At 40.1% G+C, this 19,751-nt stretch overlaps 1 protein-coding gene across 1 annotated transcript; it reads right to left on the bottom strand.

The window, feature by feature from the left end:
• Nucleotides 1-13,309: 13,309 nt before the first annotated feature.
• On the bottom strand, nt 13,310-15,106 carry LOC138890315 (uncharacterized). Its single transcript, XM_070173690.1, has 2 exons — nt 14,188-15,106; nt 13,310-14,109 (listed from the first exon to the last, which is right to left on the bottom strand). Exons 1-2 carry the CDS (start codon nt 15,104-15,106, stop codon nt 13,310-13,312), a joined length of 1,719 nt encoding a protein of 572 aa, XP_070029791.1.
• Between the last annotated feature and the right edge of the window lie 4,645 nt (nt 15,107-19,751).

Here is a 19,751-nt window from a genome sequence, read left to right as displayed (position 1 = left end):
GCGCTCTGTGACCAGATGAAAGAGCACCAAGAAAGGATCGATAAGATACCAGGCGCCCCGAAGTTGTTACCAAGACGGGACGTTGGTCAATTCATCGAGCAACCATACAACGAGGAAGCAACCCCTCATGCCATTCCTAAAACCTTCAAAATGCCAATGTACCTGAAGATATATGACGGTACTACAAACCCAGAAGATCATATCATTCTCTACATCACATCAGTAAAAGGCAATGATCTTTTGAAAGAACAAGTACCATCAGTACTACTGAAAAAGTTCGGCAAAACCCTAATAGGGGAGCCCTAACCTGGTACTCACAACTACCTGTCACACCTCCTTTTTCGCCCGCGCCGCCGCGAAGGGACGCGGTAGGGAGTTTTTTCCAATTAAAGGACAATCGAAACGGGATTTATTTATTTATTTCAGAGTCGCCACTTGGGAGTTTTATGGTGTCCCAAGTCACCGGTTGAATCCCGAATCGAGAAAAATATTGACTCTGTTTAACAGTATGCGCACCAGAAATCCGGATAAGGAATTCTGTTAACTCGGGAGAAGGTGTTAGGCATTCCCGAGTTCCGTGGTTCTAGCACGGTCGCTCAACTGTCATATTCGGCTTGATTATCTGATATAATACATGTTGAACATATGTGCGAATTTTAACTTTTAACCGCTTTTTATCATTATTATTATTTTTATCGAGAATTGCAACATCGTGAAAATATATCTCGAACCACGTCACATCAATGTACCCGTGGTTATCGACATATTTCGACTCTGTTGAGATTTGGATTTGGGTCACATAAATGTGCACCCGAGTTTAAGAAAATAAATTGTTAAAGGCGCGCCTAAAGCGACTAGCGTATCATTATTTTGGGTGAGGCCGTGAAATTTGCTAAACGACCGATCCCGAAGTCTATACAATTATTAACCATTTATTGAGGGCCCCGCAACTTGTGCGTTTTATTGGGTGAGGCTCATCTCATTTATTTTAAAAGGATAATCCTAAAGTGCCTACATTTTTTCTATTAAATTTGTCTATTAAAAATGAAAGAGAAAAGGTCCTAATTTATTTACATGCTTACGAGTTGTTATAGTCGGGTTCCGAACGCAATTTGTTAAATCAGAATGTAAACACAATATGGACAGCCCGTTGGCCAACGTGGACCCAGGCCCAACGTGTATGGCACAAAACTGGACTTGGGCCATCTCATTCACATATTAGTACCTAGTTGCATTATACGAGGCATGCTCATAGTTTGTCAAATTAAAAAAAAAACTTGGCAGTCTAATTTTAATCCTAGACCATTTACATGCTGAAATTAACCAATAGTATCTAGCTAAACAATATTCCTACAAGTTCCGAAATGGTCTATTCGTTTAATGAGCTAACTGTTGAATGTTTAAGAATAGTCTAAATGAGCTAACATGCTTTTTGAGACATGATAATCATCCAACAATAACGAACTAACTGGACAGAGTTACTACACCATTTTTTTTTAGCAATACATAGACAGTTCGTCCACTAAGCTACTGTCAGATGTTCCATTATATATATTAAACAACTACATGATTCTGATTAGAGGAAGCTAAATAATGTGTATATATACAATTAAATTCAGAATATAATTAAGATAAATTCAGAACTTCAACTCTTCATTTCATATTCATGCTTCATGTTTCAGTTTATAGTAACCAGTGTGTCAGTTGTGTACCTGATATTGGAAGCAAAAGAAAAGGAAGATCAGCAGAAATGCAGTAGCATACGACAATAACAACACCCAACAACATATTTTAAAAAAAACGAGCAGAAATCCAGCAACACCTAATGAAACAGTGGAAAATAACCAAATAGCAACCCAGGAAAAACCAACTTCAAACCCAGCAATACCAAACAATCACAGGCAGAATGCAGATTGAACCAGAAGCAAAAGATGCAATGAAACCGTTCTGATTTTTGTTCTTTTAGCACTCAAAATAGAACACGCTCAAACTACTGACTCTCAAAAAAAAACTGAATTCTTAACGTTAAAATCTAGTTCTTTTCTCTCAAATTCTAACTCTCCAAGATTTAAAAGTCAGTCAATTTTTAACTTGAATTCTGAATCTCTTCTCCTTTTTTTTATATTCAGAAAATTCTTTCTTTTAAACTCTCTTCAAATTCGAATCCTCAAAAATCTTTTAATCTTTTCGAATTTTTTTCTCCCAATATTCAGCCAATTCCCCCTAATTCTGTCCAAGTCTGCTCTATTTATGCCTCATAACAGACCTCTTAATCAATTAAACAAATAATATAATAATTCACTTTCTCTTACCAAACCCACTACTATATAAAAAATACAATTATTATTTTATTTAATCAACTTTTCTTGAGCCCCGTAATCCTACTATGTTTTGTTCCCCATTATTGATTAAACAAATGCATTATTCATTCCCCACCATTATGTCTTGTCCCCCACTACATATTATTTTATGCATTATTTTAATATACTAGCGCTTAGTGGACAGAACACTCAGATTAAATAATTGTTCAAATTTTCAATTCCAAAAATACCCCTCTGAAATTACTGAAATTACCATTTTACCCCTGGAAATACTGCCATTTACCATTCTACCCCCATTAGATATAACCACTTCACCTAATCAATTCTAACCAAAATACAGCAGCTATAACCAATTCCTAATCAAATTTCATGAATAAATTTAGGCTAGAAACTCAATATTTTTTACTGAACAATATTTTTAACAACAAACATACTTTCAGATTCAATAACAGTAACAAATTGAACATAACAAACAAGTAGATTCAAATTACTAAACTCAATAATCAATTGAACTTCAAATTAAATCTAACAACATTACAACCAACAATTTCTATATTAAACTAAACAAGAACATAAAACAAACTGAAGAAATAATCAAAAATGATAAACAACGAACAAGAAAAGAATCAAACATATACTGATTTCATATCCGAGAATATCAAACAAAATACGGATAGAAATGAAACTTAAACCAACTAACCGGAAATGACCAACGACGAACTCGAACGAAAATGGCAAACTCGAACCAAGACTGCCAACGACCTAACGGATCACGACTTCAATGAAAAGCCATCTTCTCTTTTAACCTCGACGAACTTAGAACGACAAACGACAACCTCGACGGATTGAACCTGAAGAACGACGAGACAACAACTGAGTTTCCAGGGGTGGTCATTTGACGATGAAACTGGACGTGAGGGAGGGTCGTACTGATTTTTTCGGCGTGGATGGGGTCGACTTGGGTGGTCGACTGAAGGAGCTGTTGGTCGTCATGGTGGTTCATCGACCGGTGACGCAGCAGCAGCCATGGGATAGGTGAAGACGAAAACGAAGAAACAACAAACATGGTTGTTGGTCGTTCATGGTGGTTCGTCGACTTGGACGTGATGAACTGGGATGTAACAGAAGCAATGGCGGGTTTGGGTGGTGTTCATGGCTGGACGTAGCAGAAGCGTTGGTGGTCGCTTGGACGTGATGAACTAGGGACGAAGAAAACGCAGAAAGGCAGCCATGGGAGGTGATGGGCAACTATGGAGGTGAGGTCGTTTGGAGTTGATGCAGGAGAAGGCAGCCATGATCGTTTGGGATGAGGGGGATGGGGTGTTGCGAAGAAGACGACGCAGCAGGGGGAAGGGTCAGCCATGGCAGGGGTCGTTGGAGCTGGGGGGTTGGTTTGGAGAAGAAGAAGAGGGGGGGTGACTTTGGGTCTTTTAGGGTTTTTTCAAAACAAATGTTCAAATGGAAGAAAGGGTGGGGGTGTTTGCTTGGGGTTATGGGGCGGACCGGGTCGGGTCGACCTGGAAGGGTTATTTGATTTGGGCTATGGTTGATTTAAATTAGAAGGTGGCCCAATCCGATTTTCTTCTCTTTTATTGCTTCTTTTTTCTTCTTTTATTTTTTCTTAAACTAAACTAAATTCTAAAAATCCTAAATTATCATATAGAACTAAATTAATTTATAAAAGTGCAAATTAACTCTCAACAACAATTAACACATAATTAAATAGCAATTACGATAAAATCACACAATTTGGACATTAAATGCTAAAAATGCAACGTACAATATTTTTATGATTTTTTGTTCTTGTAAAAACAAACTTAATTGCTCCTAATTGTAGAATTAAATCCCAAATGCAAATGCGACATATTTTTGTATTTTTTTATTAATTTAACAAATAAACATGCATGGACAAAATACAAATAATTATCAAAATTTGAGAGGAAAATTCTCAAAATTGCACACAAAGGAAAATTATTTTATTTTGAATTTTTTTGGGAGTATTTCTCTCATAGGGCAAAAATCACGTGCTTACACTACCGACGCGATCAATAGAAACGTTCGAAGAAATGGCAGACAAGTTTGTCACTGCTCATGTAGGGGCTAAAAATGCGGAAGCCAGGCTAAACGACATATACGCCATTAGGCAGACACCTGGCGAGGGACTCAGGGACTTCCTAGCCCGGTTCAACAGGGTGAGAATGAGCCTACCGAATGTATCACAGGGGATCGCGGTAGCGGCCTTCCAGAACGGGTTGAGCAGAAACAGGTCGAGAGCAACCAGAAAGCTATTAAACAGGATCATGAAATATCCTCCTACCACTTGGGAAGAAATCCACAACGCCTATTGCGCCGAGGTTACAAGGCCGAGGAGGACGATCTCAATGGCCTAATCCAATGGCTAACATCAGTTCAGGCAGAAACAAGAAAGGATCGTCGCAATGACGGTCGAAGGGATCAGTTAGGCCCCTATATCGATCGAGAGAGACATCAACCCTACATCAGAACAACCATCCTACCTCCCCTGCGACATACAGATGGCTCTCCTCGGCATACCGCGGCACATCGAAACAAAAGAGGTATGCATCCGCTCTTATTTGCTCACAGTTTTTGTGTTTCCCCTTCAGAAATAGTGTACGCACTAGAGAAGCTCAGCACGAAGGTACAATGGCCGCAAAAGATGAAATTCGATCCAAATATCGAAAGTCGACCACCCTGTGTGAATTTCACCATGAACGGGGTCATAAAACCGAGGACTGCATAGGTCTGCGACAGAAGGTAGTGAGAATGTTAAATTAGGGACACCTGAGAGAGCTGATGAGCGACCAAGGGCGAGCCAACTATGACCACGAACGCGAACAACCCCAGGGACCTCCAAAACTGCCCTCTCCCGCTCGTACCATACAAATGATCATCGGTGGAGGTGATGGGACAATAATCAAACATGTGAAATTCACCACTACACACAAACTCAAACGGCCAATCACTCATGAACGATATGATGAAGTCGAAGATAGTATGGTCTTCGATAAGTCAGATACCGACAGTTTGTCTTTCCCTCACTACGATGCTCTTGTCATTACTTTATGTATTGCATACAGTGATGTGAAAAGAATAATGGTGGACGACGAAAGTGGCGCGTCTATTATCCATCCTCCAGTCCTCGTACAGATGAGGCTCGAAGATAAAATAATATAGCGCTGCATAACACTAACTGGTTTTAATAATGCAGTCAAGCGAACTTCTCAGATATTTCACCAATACTTAAAGGTTACATTTAGTTTTACGTAATTTTTCAGGTAGCCAGCAAAGAGACCAATTCGGACGATTCATATTATTTGTGTTTCAAAGTTTTTATATAATTCGGACGATTAATATCATAATCGTTAGCTTATTTTTCTAAATCTCTTCATATTTTAAATAGGCCAAATGCATAGACAACCCCTTAAACTTGTCCTTATTTTTCACCTAGACACTTTATCTAAGCACATGACCTATTGGGCCCCTGAAGTTAATTGAAATTAAACACAAATTGCTGACATAGTAATGTGCGTGTTTCACACCTTTTTTAAGGGCGTGAATAACTACATAAACTACTGACATGAGACACGCGTCAGCATGAGAAACAAATCAAAAGGTTTAAGCAATATTTTATTAAAATTATTATCTCTCTTTCTCCTCTTTGCCACAACATCAAGCCCATCATGCTCACCATAGCCACTGCCTCCGGCGTCCTTCACCATACCCACTGCAAATCTGCAATTATGTCCACCTTTTACATTTTATTCATAATTTACATTTCCCTTTACTAACTTGCAGGTTAATTAATTCCAGGTATGAGCTTTATTTTATGGAGAAAAATTGATGACTACTTCAGCATCACATAAGCCTGAAACGAATAGTGACAAACCTCAAGCTCACAACTCACATGTGGCTTTCACTTCCACCATCACTTCGAAAATACCCATCCCCATTCCTCCGAATAGACCCGTAACGATTACCATCACCACCACGGTTGTTAGGCCAACTACCACCACCGTTGTTATGGTCGTCGTCTCAAGGTGCTCCCCTGTTAAGATTTATTTAACTTGAAATTTTGGATCAGGTCCATTTTTAAGATTTTAGAAAGTCCATGATTTCTTGATCCATGTTTAATTTTTTAAGAGATGCACTGAAATACTGAAAATCGAAAATGTGGGGGTAGAAAACGGTGATTTTCAGATAGAGGAGAAACTGGCTCATGGAAGAGAAATGGAGTAGGGTCTCCGAAATTTGGAGGTTCAGTTATGGAGGAATATTCAGATTGTGACGTTAATAAAAAAAAGCGGAGAAGAGTCTGATAGGAAGCTTCAAACTCTATTTGGGGAAGAAACAAAAATGGGGGTTGAGATTTTAAAATAGTTTGGTTTTTATCTTCAATTTTTTTCCAATTGATTATTTGTAATTAAAATAGCCACATTTTTGCTTCTCATTGGCTTATGTGCCACGTCATTGCGAGTGAGATACACGCATTTTATGTTCTTATATCTTGTGTCTAATTGGTGCACTTTCGATTAACTTCAAGTACCCAATAGGTCATGTGCTTAGATAAAGTGTCTAGATAGAAAATAAGGACAAGTTTAAGGGGTTATCTATGCATTTGACCTTTTAAATAAGTATCACTAAACTAACATCCATTCGTTGGAGCGGGCGAATATGAAAGAAAGCAAATATATATTTCTTGTTTTAGAGAACGTCAAATAATTTGAAACAATTCAACTTAATAAAGCAACTACTAATATTTGGAACCAAAAGAACTATTAACAAAAGATTTGTTAATAATTCAATAGCTTGTGGACAAATAATTAATTTAATAAAAAGATAAAAGCATATTTATAACCGCTCCCATAAATAATGACCAATAAAATATTTTTTGATATACATATTTTATATATTTTTTAATTAACAAATATTAATTTTGGCCGACCGATCAATTTTGTATTTTACCTTGCTAAAAACACCTCATATCTCACTGCACCCAAATACAAAAAAAAAAGATAAAAGAAAAAAGAGTAAGAGAAAAAAGAGAGGAAACAAATACAAACCATACATATCAGGGAATCCAGAACCAAAATGTGATTCTTTTGGACTCAAAGAACAAAAATATGTGGGAAAAAAATATAGTGACCAAAATATATATAGCGTTTTTTTGAAAGACGCTATACTTTAACGGCCGTTTGGCCAGTTAAGTATAACGTCTTTCAAAAGGACGCTATATTTGAATTAAAAAAGCGGAAAAATATAGTGCCTTTTGTTAAGACGTTATACTATAGCGTCTTAACATAAGACACTATATATATATAAATATAATCGTGTAACGACCCGCAGGTCATTTCGAGAGTTATAGCCCCATTTCCTCGTTTTCTGTTTCATTTCGTGTTCTTCAGCTGTATTTGATTGTATCGCATTAGTTGGTTTGGGTTCAGAATGGTTTTAGAGAGAATTGTGACAGTTAGTCTCTTTTGAGAAGGCTTAAGTTGGGTAAGTCAACCGAATGTTGACTTATGAGTAAACGGCCTTGGATTTGAATTTTGATAGTTCCATTAGCTCCGTTAGGTGATTTTGGACTTAGGAGCGCGTCCGGAATGCAATTTGGAGGTCTGAGGTAGAATTAGGCATGAATTGGCGAAAATTAGAAATTTGGTGATTTTGGTCAGCAGTGGAAAAAATTCGATATCAGGGTCGAAATGGAATTCCGGAAGTTGGAGTAGGTTTGTAGTGTCATTTGTGGTGTGGGTGCAAAATTTCAAGTCATTCGGAGGTGATTTGGTAGGTTTCGACGTCATTTGAGGAATTTGAAAGTTTAGGAGTTCTTAGGCTTGAATCCGAGGGTGGGTTGGTGTTTCGATGTTTTTTTGAGTGATTCAAAGGTTCGACTTAGTTCGAATAATATTATGGGATGTGTTGGTATGTTTGGTCAGGGTCTCGAGTGTCACGCCCCGAACCATGGTCTGGGCGTAACACGACACTCGGTGCCTGACAGCATGTGACCGAGCGAACCAACTGCATGACTGGATCAACATGTGGTATAACTATGAGCTAGAGCTAAATGTAAAACATGATAATCTACTAAAGAGTCTGACTGAAATATCATTGATGCGGAAAATACTGAATGGTCTGCAAGCATAAACAAGTAGCCGACAAGGCTAACACATGAAGGCCTACTAATATCTGACTGACTGGGTTATAGCCTGCGAAGCCTCTAAAGAATACTAAAAATTCTAACTGTTTACCGGAACAAGGTCCTCGGTATACCTTATTAACTAAAAATACTATAATGACTAAAACAAAAGAGAGACAAGGCCAGGCCCCGGAAGACTGGGGCTCACCAATAGCTGATACGAGATGTCCTAGCAAGCAGAATCGTCAACCTGAAACTCGTTACCTGCATCGCAAGATGCAGGCCCAGGGCAAAAGGGACGTCAGTATATTTAAATTGTACTGGTATGTAAAATAGCTGAACAAAAGAAGTGTCAATACTGAAACTGAAACTGAACTGCTAACTGATAAACTGATAACTGAACAAGGAAGTAAGGATGTGAATACTCCCTCTTCTGAATGATGAACAACCTGTTTAACTGAATATTAAAGTTGCGGCCTCAGGCCCAATATATATATATATATATATGTGCACAACTGCGGCCTCGGGCCCAAGTATACGTATACATAACTGCGACCTCAGGTCCAAAATGCAATAAGCATAAACTACGGCCTCAGGCCCAAATGCAGGTGTTCAATATTCAGGAATATAAATCAGGAACTGAGAATCATACTGTATTACGTAATACTAAAATAATGAGCCATACCGACTTACATGATATTGGTATAGTGAATAGGATTAGACTGAGATGAGTATTCATAATAAGTTGATTTGTCATAACTAAAACTCATAGAATATCGAATGATTATGAAACTATGTCATCTAGAGAATATAAGTTCAATTTCTATTCATGGAACCAAGGCATAATTACTTTCTGAGGAAACTAGTTATGTTCATGATGAATGGGACGTAGGGAGAATCATAGATATTCCCAAACGTAAAGAGTTAGCCTTACATACCTCAATTTGCTCTTTAGTGATACTACAATGATCCACACTAGTAAGAACCTTCAATCTACAACAATAACATCCAATGGAACCCAATATTAGTAATAAATTCCATAACCTAAGCCATTTAGGCATATTACCCAACACCTTGTAGGCATAGATGTTTACACCTCATAACTATAGTATTTGTTCATCCAACTATCACCATTAACCAACAATTTATTCCACCATCATTCCTAACAAATCTATAACTTCTAACTACATATGTATGACCATCCATTCATACCCAACCAACAAATCCTATCAAATAATTATCTTTAAATTCCTACCATGGTTATGCATTTAAATTGGGAATTTATGACTTCCAATCACCATACCATAAGTTGTAATACTAGATTCATACTCATAATTCCATAATAATACCATATATGTAAGTATAAGGGTGTAGGATTACCTCTTGTAGACCAAATCTTGAAAGAAAACTTTTGGAGTGTTCTTGAGATTTTGAAGAAATCCTATGAAACCCAATCAAAATCATGTTGTAACTAGTGATTGAGAAGTGAAATCACCATGAAAACACACATAAAAACTCACCTTAGGTGTGCAATTGGATGCCTTGGTTGAGTTGGGGTGTAGAGGAAATCCTAAGCTTGAGAAGTGACTCAATTTTTATTATTTCCGGCCTTTAAAGTATTTAAAACCTTCCAGACGCGCGAGTTCGCGCGCGAGGCAGAATACTCAGCAAAAACGCGCGACTTTGCGCTAGTGACACCTGCCCAGTAAAATGGTCATAACGTTCTGTATACACCTCTAAATGATGAACGGTTTATTGAGTTGGAAACTAGACTCGAAGAGCTTTAATATGATAGGTTATTCATCACACAAATCATTATAGAACCGGAGATATGATCGTTCAAAGTTAGGTCTTGTGCGCACTCATTTATAGATTTCTTCTAATATGAAACTTTTCCAACTTGGCTTAGACTTAGGCCTCTCCTTAGACCCAATTCACCTATAATATAACTTATACACTTATTAACATAACCACTCAATTACCATAATGCTAATACTCGTTTAATGCATCCACAATCGATTCAAATTACGGGGTGTTACATTATCTCCCCCTTGGGATTATTCGTCCTCGAATGATGGTCCTGGCTGCAACTACGGCTATCTATGGTCATTAAATGGGTGTTATGGAGATATGAGAATACTTAAATATTATGAATACATGCATATCGAACTGAACGAGCATGTGATCACTAAATACTAAGCTAAGTAAATATTGTAGGACATAGAGATTATAATATAAGACCTGAATGGAAAGGCTAATTACCTTCCACATTTTCCTTTTGCTCTTCAAAGAGATGGAGATATCTGGACTTCATGTCTTCCTCGGCTTCCCATGTAGCCTCTTCAACCTTTTGATTTCTCCAAAGCACTTTTACTGAAGCAATTTACTTAGTTCTGAGCTTGCGGATTTGTCGATCAAGAATAGCTGCTGGAATTTCCTCATAAGACAGGTCATCCTTAACCCCTTTAATCTCCGTAGGAACCACAAGTGACGGGTCTCCCATGACTTTCTTCAACATGGACACATGAAACACTGGGTGTACAACAGCTAGTTTTTGTGGCAGTTATAACTCATAAGCCACCTGTCTGATCCTTCACAGGATTCTATATGGACCAATATAGCGGGGGCTAAGTTTTCCCTTCTTTCCAAATCTCATAACGCCTTTCATGGGCGATACCTTTAGAAACACCCAATCATCAACTTGGAACTCTAAGTCTCTACGCCGTACGTCCGAATAGGACTTTTGGCAACTTTGAGCCGTCTTCAAATGCCTTTGTATTAAATTGACTTTCTCCATGGCCTGATAGACCAAATCGGGTCCTAACAACTCCGCTTCTCCGACTTCGAACCAACCAATTGGTGATCTATATCTTCGCCCATATAGAGCTTCGTACGGTGCCATCTTGATACTAGAGTGATAGCTGTTATTATAAGCAAACTCAATAAGAGGTAAATGATCGTCCCAATTACCTTTAAAATCAATAACACATGCCCTAAACATATCCTCAAGAGTCTGAATGGTGCGTTCCGCCTGGCCATCTATCTGAGGATGAAAAGCGGTGCTGAGGTTCACCCTTGTGCCCAATCCCTTCTGAAAGGATTTCCAAAAGTTTGTTGTGAACTGAGCACCACGATCTGAGATAATGGACAAAGGAGTACCATGCAATTGGACAATTTCTTTGATATACAACTTGGCATAATCCTCGGCCGAATATGTAGTCTTCACTGGCAAGAAGTGAGCTGACTTGGTAAGTCGGTCTACAATCACCCAAATCGAATCATGCTTCCGGAACGAGCGAGGTAGACCTGTTAGGAAGTCCATGTTTATCATCTCCCATTTCCAAATGGGAATTTCTATATTCTGAGTTAAACCGCCAGGTCTCTAGTGTTCGACTTTCACCTGCTGGCAATTTGGACACTTAGCCACGAAATCTGCTATATTCTTTTTCATATCATTCCACCAATACACCTCCTTAAGATCATGATACATCTTTGTGGAACGTGGGTGAATAGAATACCTGGAATTGTGGGCTTCTGACATAATCCGCTCTCTGAGCCCATTTATGTCTGGAACGCATAGTCTGCCTCTGTATCTCAAGGTGCCATCATCTCCCCCTTGTTCAAAAACCATAGTCTTGTGTTTGTGAATTCCTTCCTTCAGCTGCAATAAATAGGGATCACTGAACTATTTTTCTTTTACTTCGGCTACTAAGGAGGATTCAGCCCTGTTCTGGAGAACAACGCCACCATCTTCAGAGTCCAAAAGTCGAACTCCTAGATTTGCTAAGCGGTGGACTTCCTTCATCATAGTTCCCCAGTCTGCCTCAATGTGAGCTAAACTGCCCATAGAATGTTGACTGAGAGCATCGGCTACAACATTTGCTTTCCCCGGATGATAGAGGATATCAACATCGTAATCCTTAAGTAATTCGAGCCACCTTCTCTGACGTAGATTTAATTCTCTTTGCTTGAAGATGTATTGGAGACTCTTGTGATCTGTAAAAATGTCAACATGTACCCCATACAAATAATGGAACCAGATCTTAAGCGCAAAAACCATAGCTGCTAATTCAAGGTCATGAGTCGGATAATTCTTCTCGTGAGCCTTGAGCTGTCTTGACGCATAGGCTATGACTTTACCGTGCTGCATTAATACACACCCAAGACCAACCCCTGAAGCATTACAATAAACAACGAACCCTTCGGTTCCTTCTGGTAGTGTCAGGACTGGAGCTGAAGTTAATCTCTTCTTTAACTCCTCAAAACTTTTCTCGCACGCGTCCGACCATTGAAACTTGACCTTCTTCTGAGTTAATCTAGTCAAAGGGGACGAGATAGAAGAAAATCCCTCTACGAAATGCTTATAATATCCTGCTAGGCCCAAGAAACTTCTTATATCGGATACCGTGGTGGGTCTAGGCCAATTCTTCACTGCCTCTATTTTCTGAGAGTCCACTTTCACGCCTTCCCCTGAGATGTTATAGCCCAAAAACGCTACTGATTTTAACCAGAATTCACACTTAGAAAATTTGGCATATAGCTTGTGATCCTGCAGCGTCTGCAACACAATTTTGAGATGTTCGGCATGGTCAATCTCGCTACGGGAATAAATCAAGATGTCATCAATAAACATGATAACAAACAAATCAAGATAAGGCTTGAAGACCCTATTCATAAAGCCCATGAAAGCTGCTGGTGCATTAGTTAAACCGAATGACATTACCAAAAATTCAAAATGCCCATATCGAGTCCTAAAAGCTGTTTTTGGAATATCAACTTCCTTAACCTTCAACTGATGATATCCCGATCTGAGGTCAATCTTGGAATAATACTAGGCACCCTGAAGTTGATCAAATAAATCATCTATTCTGGGAAGAGGGTACTTGTTCTTGATGGTGACTTTATTCAACTGACGAAAGTCAATGCACATACGCAATGACCCATCCTTCTTTCGGACAAACAAGATCGGTGCGCCCCAAGGTGAGACACTTGGCCTTATAAATCCCTTATCTAGAAGGTCCTTTAACTGGACTTTTAACTCTTTCAACTCTGCTGGAGCCATTCTATAAGGCAGAATAGATATTGGCTTAGTGCCTGGAAGTAGATCAATTCCAAAGTCAATCTCTCTATCGGGAGGAATTCCAGGGAGATCTTCGGGAAACACTTCTGGAAACTCATTTACAATTGGTACCGACTGGAGAGTAGGGATCTGAGCATCTGTATCCTTAACTCGAACCACGTGATAGATATATCCCTTAGAGATCATCTTTCTGGCTTTAATATAGGAAATAAACCTACCCCTAGGAGCTACTACATCACCCTTCCATTCTAAGACTAGTTCACCGGGAAATTCAAAACTTACTATTTTGGTTCTACAACCCACTTTGGCATAACATGACTCTAACCAATCCATGTCCATGATCACATCGAAGTCTAACATCTCCAATTCTACTAAGTCTGCTACAGTAAGACGATGATGCACTTTGACTGGACATCCCTTATAGATACACCTTACTATAACTGATTCTCCAACTGGAGTGGACACTTCAAAGGGTTCACACAACTTTTCTGGTTCTATCCCAAATTTCTTTGCAATATATGGGGTTACATAAGATAGGGTGGATCCCAGATCTATAAGAGCATAGACATCAAAAGTGAATATTGTTAGCGTACCTGTGACAACATCTCCACGAGCCTCTGTATCCTAACGGTCTGCCAGTGCATACAAGCGGTTTCGACCACCGCCTGCATTATTAGACTTTGCTGCACCGCGCCCTTGTAGGGCCTGAGAGTTATGATGGGCTGCTGAATTAGTGGACTGAGCTGCATTGCCTCCATTGTTCTGTTTTGCTGATGGACAATCCCTCAAGAAGTGGCCCTGCTGACCGCACCCAAAGCAATCATTTGTGCCCAAACGACACAACCCTGGGTGCCTCTTACCACACGTGTTGCAAATAGGGTAACCAGGGACTCTGTAGCCCACACTAGCCTGTGACTGCGAGTCTACTGTTCTGAAATTTTGGTTTTTCTTGTTAAACTTCGACCTCGGAACCGGTGCACTAGCTGAAGATGGAGCAGGTCCTGATTTTGATTTCTTGAAAAACTGGTGATTGCCTCCTGCTTGAGATCCCCCATAGTTGAAATTTCCTGCAGACTTAGCTCTCTTGCTGAATTCCCTCTCCTTCTCTCTCCGTAGCCGCTCTTCTTCCTTCAACCTGTTTTCATTCCCTTGAACAAAGGCAACTATCTTAGTGATGGTCATGTCATTATTCTGAGCAGCTATATTAGCATCAGCAAACAAATCATCTGAAAGCCCCAACACAAACCGCCTAACTCTGGCCCTCATTTCACGTACCATTTTCGGAGCATACTTGGCCAGAGAGACGAACTTGAGGTAGTACTCATTCACACTAATATCATTCTGTCTGAGTCTCTCAAACTCCAAAGCCTTAGCTTCCAAGACCTCAATGGGTAGAAAGTGCTCAAGGAACACATCTGCAAAATCCTTCCAAGTCGCAGGATCTGCATCCTCCCCTCGGGACTCTTCCCATGTTTCATACCACGTGTTGGCAACATCCTTCAGCTGGTACGCAGCAAGCTCTACTGCCTCAGTGTCTGTAGCATGCATCACTCAAAATATCTTCTGAACCTCACCAATGAAGTTTTGCGGATCCTCATCCTTTTTAGACCATGTGAAGACGGGATGTTTCATGTTGAGGAATTCCCTAGACCTGGAACTACCCGTCTCATGAACCTCACTTGTTCCCTGCCTTTGAGCCTGATTAGCAACAATCTGGGTGAGTAACTGGATAGCTCCCCTGACATCCATGTCTGAAGCACTGGGCACTGAGCCTGATGCAACTCCCTGGGCTGGAGTGTCCTCCTCCTGAGTAGTATTAGTTGTGGCCCCCTGGCTAGTAGCTGAGGCCCTCCTGGTGTACTTTCTTTTTGCAGGCATTTTTCTGAAATATGCAATTCGCACGGGTTAGAAAGATTCGTGAAAGCAAATCTCTAACTGCACGATCTAGAGTATGAAAGAAATGGAACAACCCTAGATGTCTTGGTGGTCAACTACTTACATGTGTGGCGCGCACACACACATAAAAGAGACCCCACTAGACATGGCTTCGTAGACTTCCTAGGACTCTTGAACCTGGGGCTCTGATACCAAGCTTTGTCATGCCCCGAACCATGGTTTGGGCGTAACACGGCACTCGGTGCCTGACTGCATGTGACCGAGCGAACCAACTGCATGGCTGGATCAACATGTGGTATAACTATGAGCTAGAGCTAAATGTAAAACATGATAATCTACTAAAGAGTCTGACTGAAATATCATTGATGCGGAAAATACTAAAAGGTCTGCAAGCATAAACAAGTAGCCGACAAGGCTAACACATGAAGGCCTGCTAATATCTGACTGACTGGGTTATAGCCTGCGAAACCTCTAAAGAATACTAAAAATGCTAACTGTTTACCGGAACAAGGTCCCCGGTATACCTTATTAACTAAAAATACTACAATGACTAAAACAAAAGAGAGACAAGGCCAGGCCTTGGAAGACTGGGGCTCACCAATAGCTGATACGAGATGTCCTAGCAAGCAGAATCGTCAACCTGAAAATCGTTACCTGCATCGTGAGATGCAGGCCCCGGGCAAAAGGGACGTCAGTACATTTGAATTGTACTGGTATGTAAAATAGCTGAACAAAAGAACTGTCAATACTGAAACTGAAACTGAACTGCTAACTGATAAACTGATAACTGAACAAGGAAGTAAGGATGTGAATACTCCCTCTTCTGAATGATGAACAACCTATTTAACTGAATATTAAAACTGCGGCCTCAGGCCCAAATGCAGGTGTTCAACATTCAGGAATGTAAATCAGGAACTAAGAATCATACTATATTACGTGATACTGAAATAATGAGCCATACCGACTTACATGATACTGGTATAGTGAATAGGATTAGACTGAGATGAGTATTCATAATAAGTTAATTTGTCATAACTGAAACTCATAGAATATGGAATGATTATGAAACTATGTCATCTAGAGAATATAAGTTCTATTTCTATTCATGGAACCAAGGAATAATTACTTTCTGAGGAAACTAGTAATGTTCATGATGAATGGGACGTAGGGAGAATCATAGATATTCCCAAACGTAAAGAGTTAGCCTTACATACCTCAATTTGCTCCTTAGTGATACTACAATGATCCACACTACTAAGAACCTTCAATCTACAACAATAACATCCAATGGAACCCAATATTAGTAATAAATTCCATAACCTAAGCCATTTAGGCATATTACCCAACACCTTGTAGGCATAGATGTTTACACCTCATAACTATAGTATTTGTTCATCCAACTATCACCATTAACCAACAATTTATTCCACCATCATTCCTAACAAATCTATAACTTCCAACTACATATGTATGACCATCCATTCACACCCAACCAACAAATTCTATCAAATAATTATCTTTAAATCCCTACCATGGTTATGCATTTAAATTGGGAATTATTGACTTCCAATCACCATACCATAAGTTGTAATACTAGATTCATACTCATAATTCCATAATAACACCATATATGTAAGTCTAAGGGTGTAGGATTACCTCTTGAAGACCAAATCTTGAAAGACAACTTTTGGGGTGTTCTTGAGATTTTGAAGAAATCCTATGAAACCCAATCAAAATCATGTTGTAACTAGTGATTCAGAAGTGAAATCACCATGAAAACACACTTAAAAACTCACCTTAGGTGTGCAATTGGATGCCTTGGTTGAGTTGGGGTGTAGAGGAAACCCTAAGCTTGAGAAGTGACTCAATTTCTATTATTTCCGGCCTTTAAAGTATTTAAAACCTTCCAGACGCGCGAGTTCGCGCGCGAGGCAGAATACTCAGCAAAAACGCGCGACTTCGCGCTAGTGACATCTTCCCAGTAAAATGGTCACAACTTTCTGTATACAACTCTAAATGACGAACGGTTTGTTGAGTTGGACACTAGACTCAAAGAGAATTAATTTGATAGGTTATGCATCACGCAAATCATTATATAACCGGAGATATGATCGTTCAAAGTGAGGTCTCGTGCGCACTCATTTACAGATTTCGTCTAATATGAAACTTTTCCAACTTGGCTTAGACTTAGGCCTCTCCTTAGACCCCAATTCACCTCTAATATAACTTATACACTTATTAACATAACCACTCAATTACCATCACACTAAACTCGTTTAATGCATCCACAACCGATTCAAATTACGGGGTGTTACACCGAGGGCCTTGGGTGAGTTCCAGGTGGTTATCGGATCACTATTTGTCCTTGGGAGTTGGAAAAATACCTGATATCTGGTGTTGGAAAGTTGCAGGTCTCGCATCATTGGAAGTGCGACCTCGGCATGGATTACGCGGACCACAGTAGGAGAACGCGACCGCGATGGGAACTTCACGGACCTAAGAAGGACTTGATTCAAGATTCGCGGTGGCGGTGAGAATCTCGCGGACTGCGGTGGAGGTTCGTTTAGGACTCGCGGCCGAAATGGAAACAGGCGGATCGCGGTAGTGATTGTGCATCCGCGGTGAGAAATATGCGGACTGCGGACTGTGAGTTCAAAGAGCACTATATAAGCGAGGTTTATTTTATTTCACATCTTGGACTTTGGGAGCTCGGTTTGAGGCAAATTTTTGGGAGTTTTTCAAGGAAATCATTGTGGTATGTAATTCTATCTCAGTTTTGGCTAATATTCATGAATATATCATTGATTTCATCTTTCGGTTAGTTATTTGGGATGGAATTTGGGAAAATTTTGTGGAGTTTCATAAAATGAATTTTTGGGTTTTGAAAGACGATTCGAAGTCGGAATTGAGTGAAATTAGTATGGTTAGTCTCGTAATCAAATGGGTTGTCGGATTTTGTAAATTTGGTCAGATTTTGAGACATGGGCCCCAGGCCCGACTTTTGAGTTGACTTTTTGACTTCTTACCTTAAGCTTAGCATTCTCTTATGGGATTGATTCCTTTAGCTCGTGTTGATGGTATCAAATTGTTTATGGCTAGATTCGGAGCATCTGGAGTTCGATTTGGAAGGCAAAGGCATAGCGGAGTAGGATTTCGGCTTGGTTGAGGTAAGTAAAGCTTCTAAACTTGGTTCTGAGGGTTCGAAACCCCAAACTACGTGTTATGTGATTAATATTGAGGTGACGTATATGCCAACTGACGGGCGTGCGGGCGTACACCATGAGAATTATGACCTGGTTCATTCCATGGCACCGATTAGTGATTCTATCTTGTTAATATCTGTGTTTTCTTCATGTGATGAAGTAAATGGACTGTAAATCATGCTAATTATTATGCTAAGGCTTTACGCCAATACTGTTGAGACCTCTAATGGTCATTTCTCGCTGTCATATCACTGATTTCATTGATATTCTGTACTCAGCAGGAGGATATGACGGTGATGCAGTATGAGATGAGATTCTCCGAGTTGGCCCGTCATGATATCTGGGTGGTTCCCACATATAGGGAGAGGATCAGGAGGTTCATTGATGGCCTTACTTGTTATCTACAGATTTTCTAACCACAGAGAGAGTGTCTGGTGCTTCTTTTGAGGAGGTGGTTGACATTGCCCAGGAGATGGAGTAGGTTCACCGTCAGGAGCAGGTTGAGAGAGAGGCCAAGAGGTCTCGTGGATCCGATAGTTTTGGTGGTATTCCTTCTAGATGTCAGTCTCACCACGGCAGGGTTCGTCATTTCAGACATGCTTAGACGGCTCGTCCAGCTCACCGTGGTACATTATCTGACCATGGGTTTCACAGTTCTCAGCAAAATCATCAGTCCCTTAGTGCCCTTCCAGATCAGAGTTCGACTTATGCACCATCAGTTCAGGGCTCATCTATGCTTAATTCTTATAGTGGATATCCTGGTGCTTGGGGCTCTCTTCAGTCCCCACCGCCATTTGCCGAGAGAGGTTGCTTTGAGTGTGGAGATGTGGATCATATCAAGAGATTTTGTCCCCGTCTTACGAGAGGTTCATCCCAGCAGAGGAGTCAGCCTTCGGCTTTAGCACCAGTTACTTCCCCACCTGCCCAACCAGCTTAGGGTGGAGGTCAGTCAGCTAGAGGTCGCCCTAGAGGGGGAGGCCGATCAGGTGGCGGTCAGGCCCGTTTCTATGCACTCCCTGCTGGACCAGATGCTATTGCTTCAGATGCTGTGATCACAGGTATTGTCTCAGTTTACCACAGGGATGCCTCTGTAT

The sequence above is a fragment of the Nicotiana sylvestris genome, chromosome 4 (genome assembly GCF_000393655.2).
Source record: "Nicotiana sylvestris chromosome 4, ASM39365v2, whole genome shotgun sequence".
In the NCBI taxonomy this organism is placed as follows: Eukaryota; Viridiplantae; Streptophyta; class Magnoliopsida; order Solanales; family Solanaceae; genus Nicotiana; species Nicotiana sylvestris.
The sequence above is the reverse complement of the archived record's forward strand: the minus strand, read 5'-3'. Positions and strand labels throughout refer to the sequence as shown.

What these genes read in the sequence shown, in the direction of transcription:
- LOC138890315 (XM_070173690.1), bottom strand. Translation starts at nt 15,106, where the DNA reads ATGCATGCTACAGACACTGAGGCAGTAGAGCTTGCTGCGTACCAGCTG. An exon ending in CTTGTATGCACTGGCAGACC is followed by an intron (nt 14,110 to 14,187) that starts GTTAGGATACAG and finishes ATGCTCTTATAG; the next exon opens with ATCTGGGATCCACCCTATCT.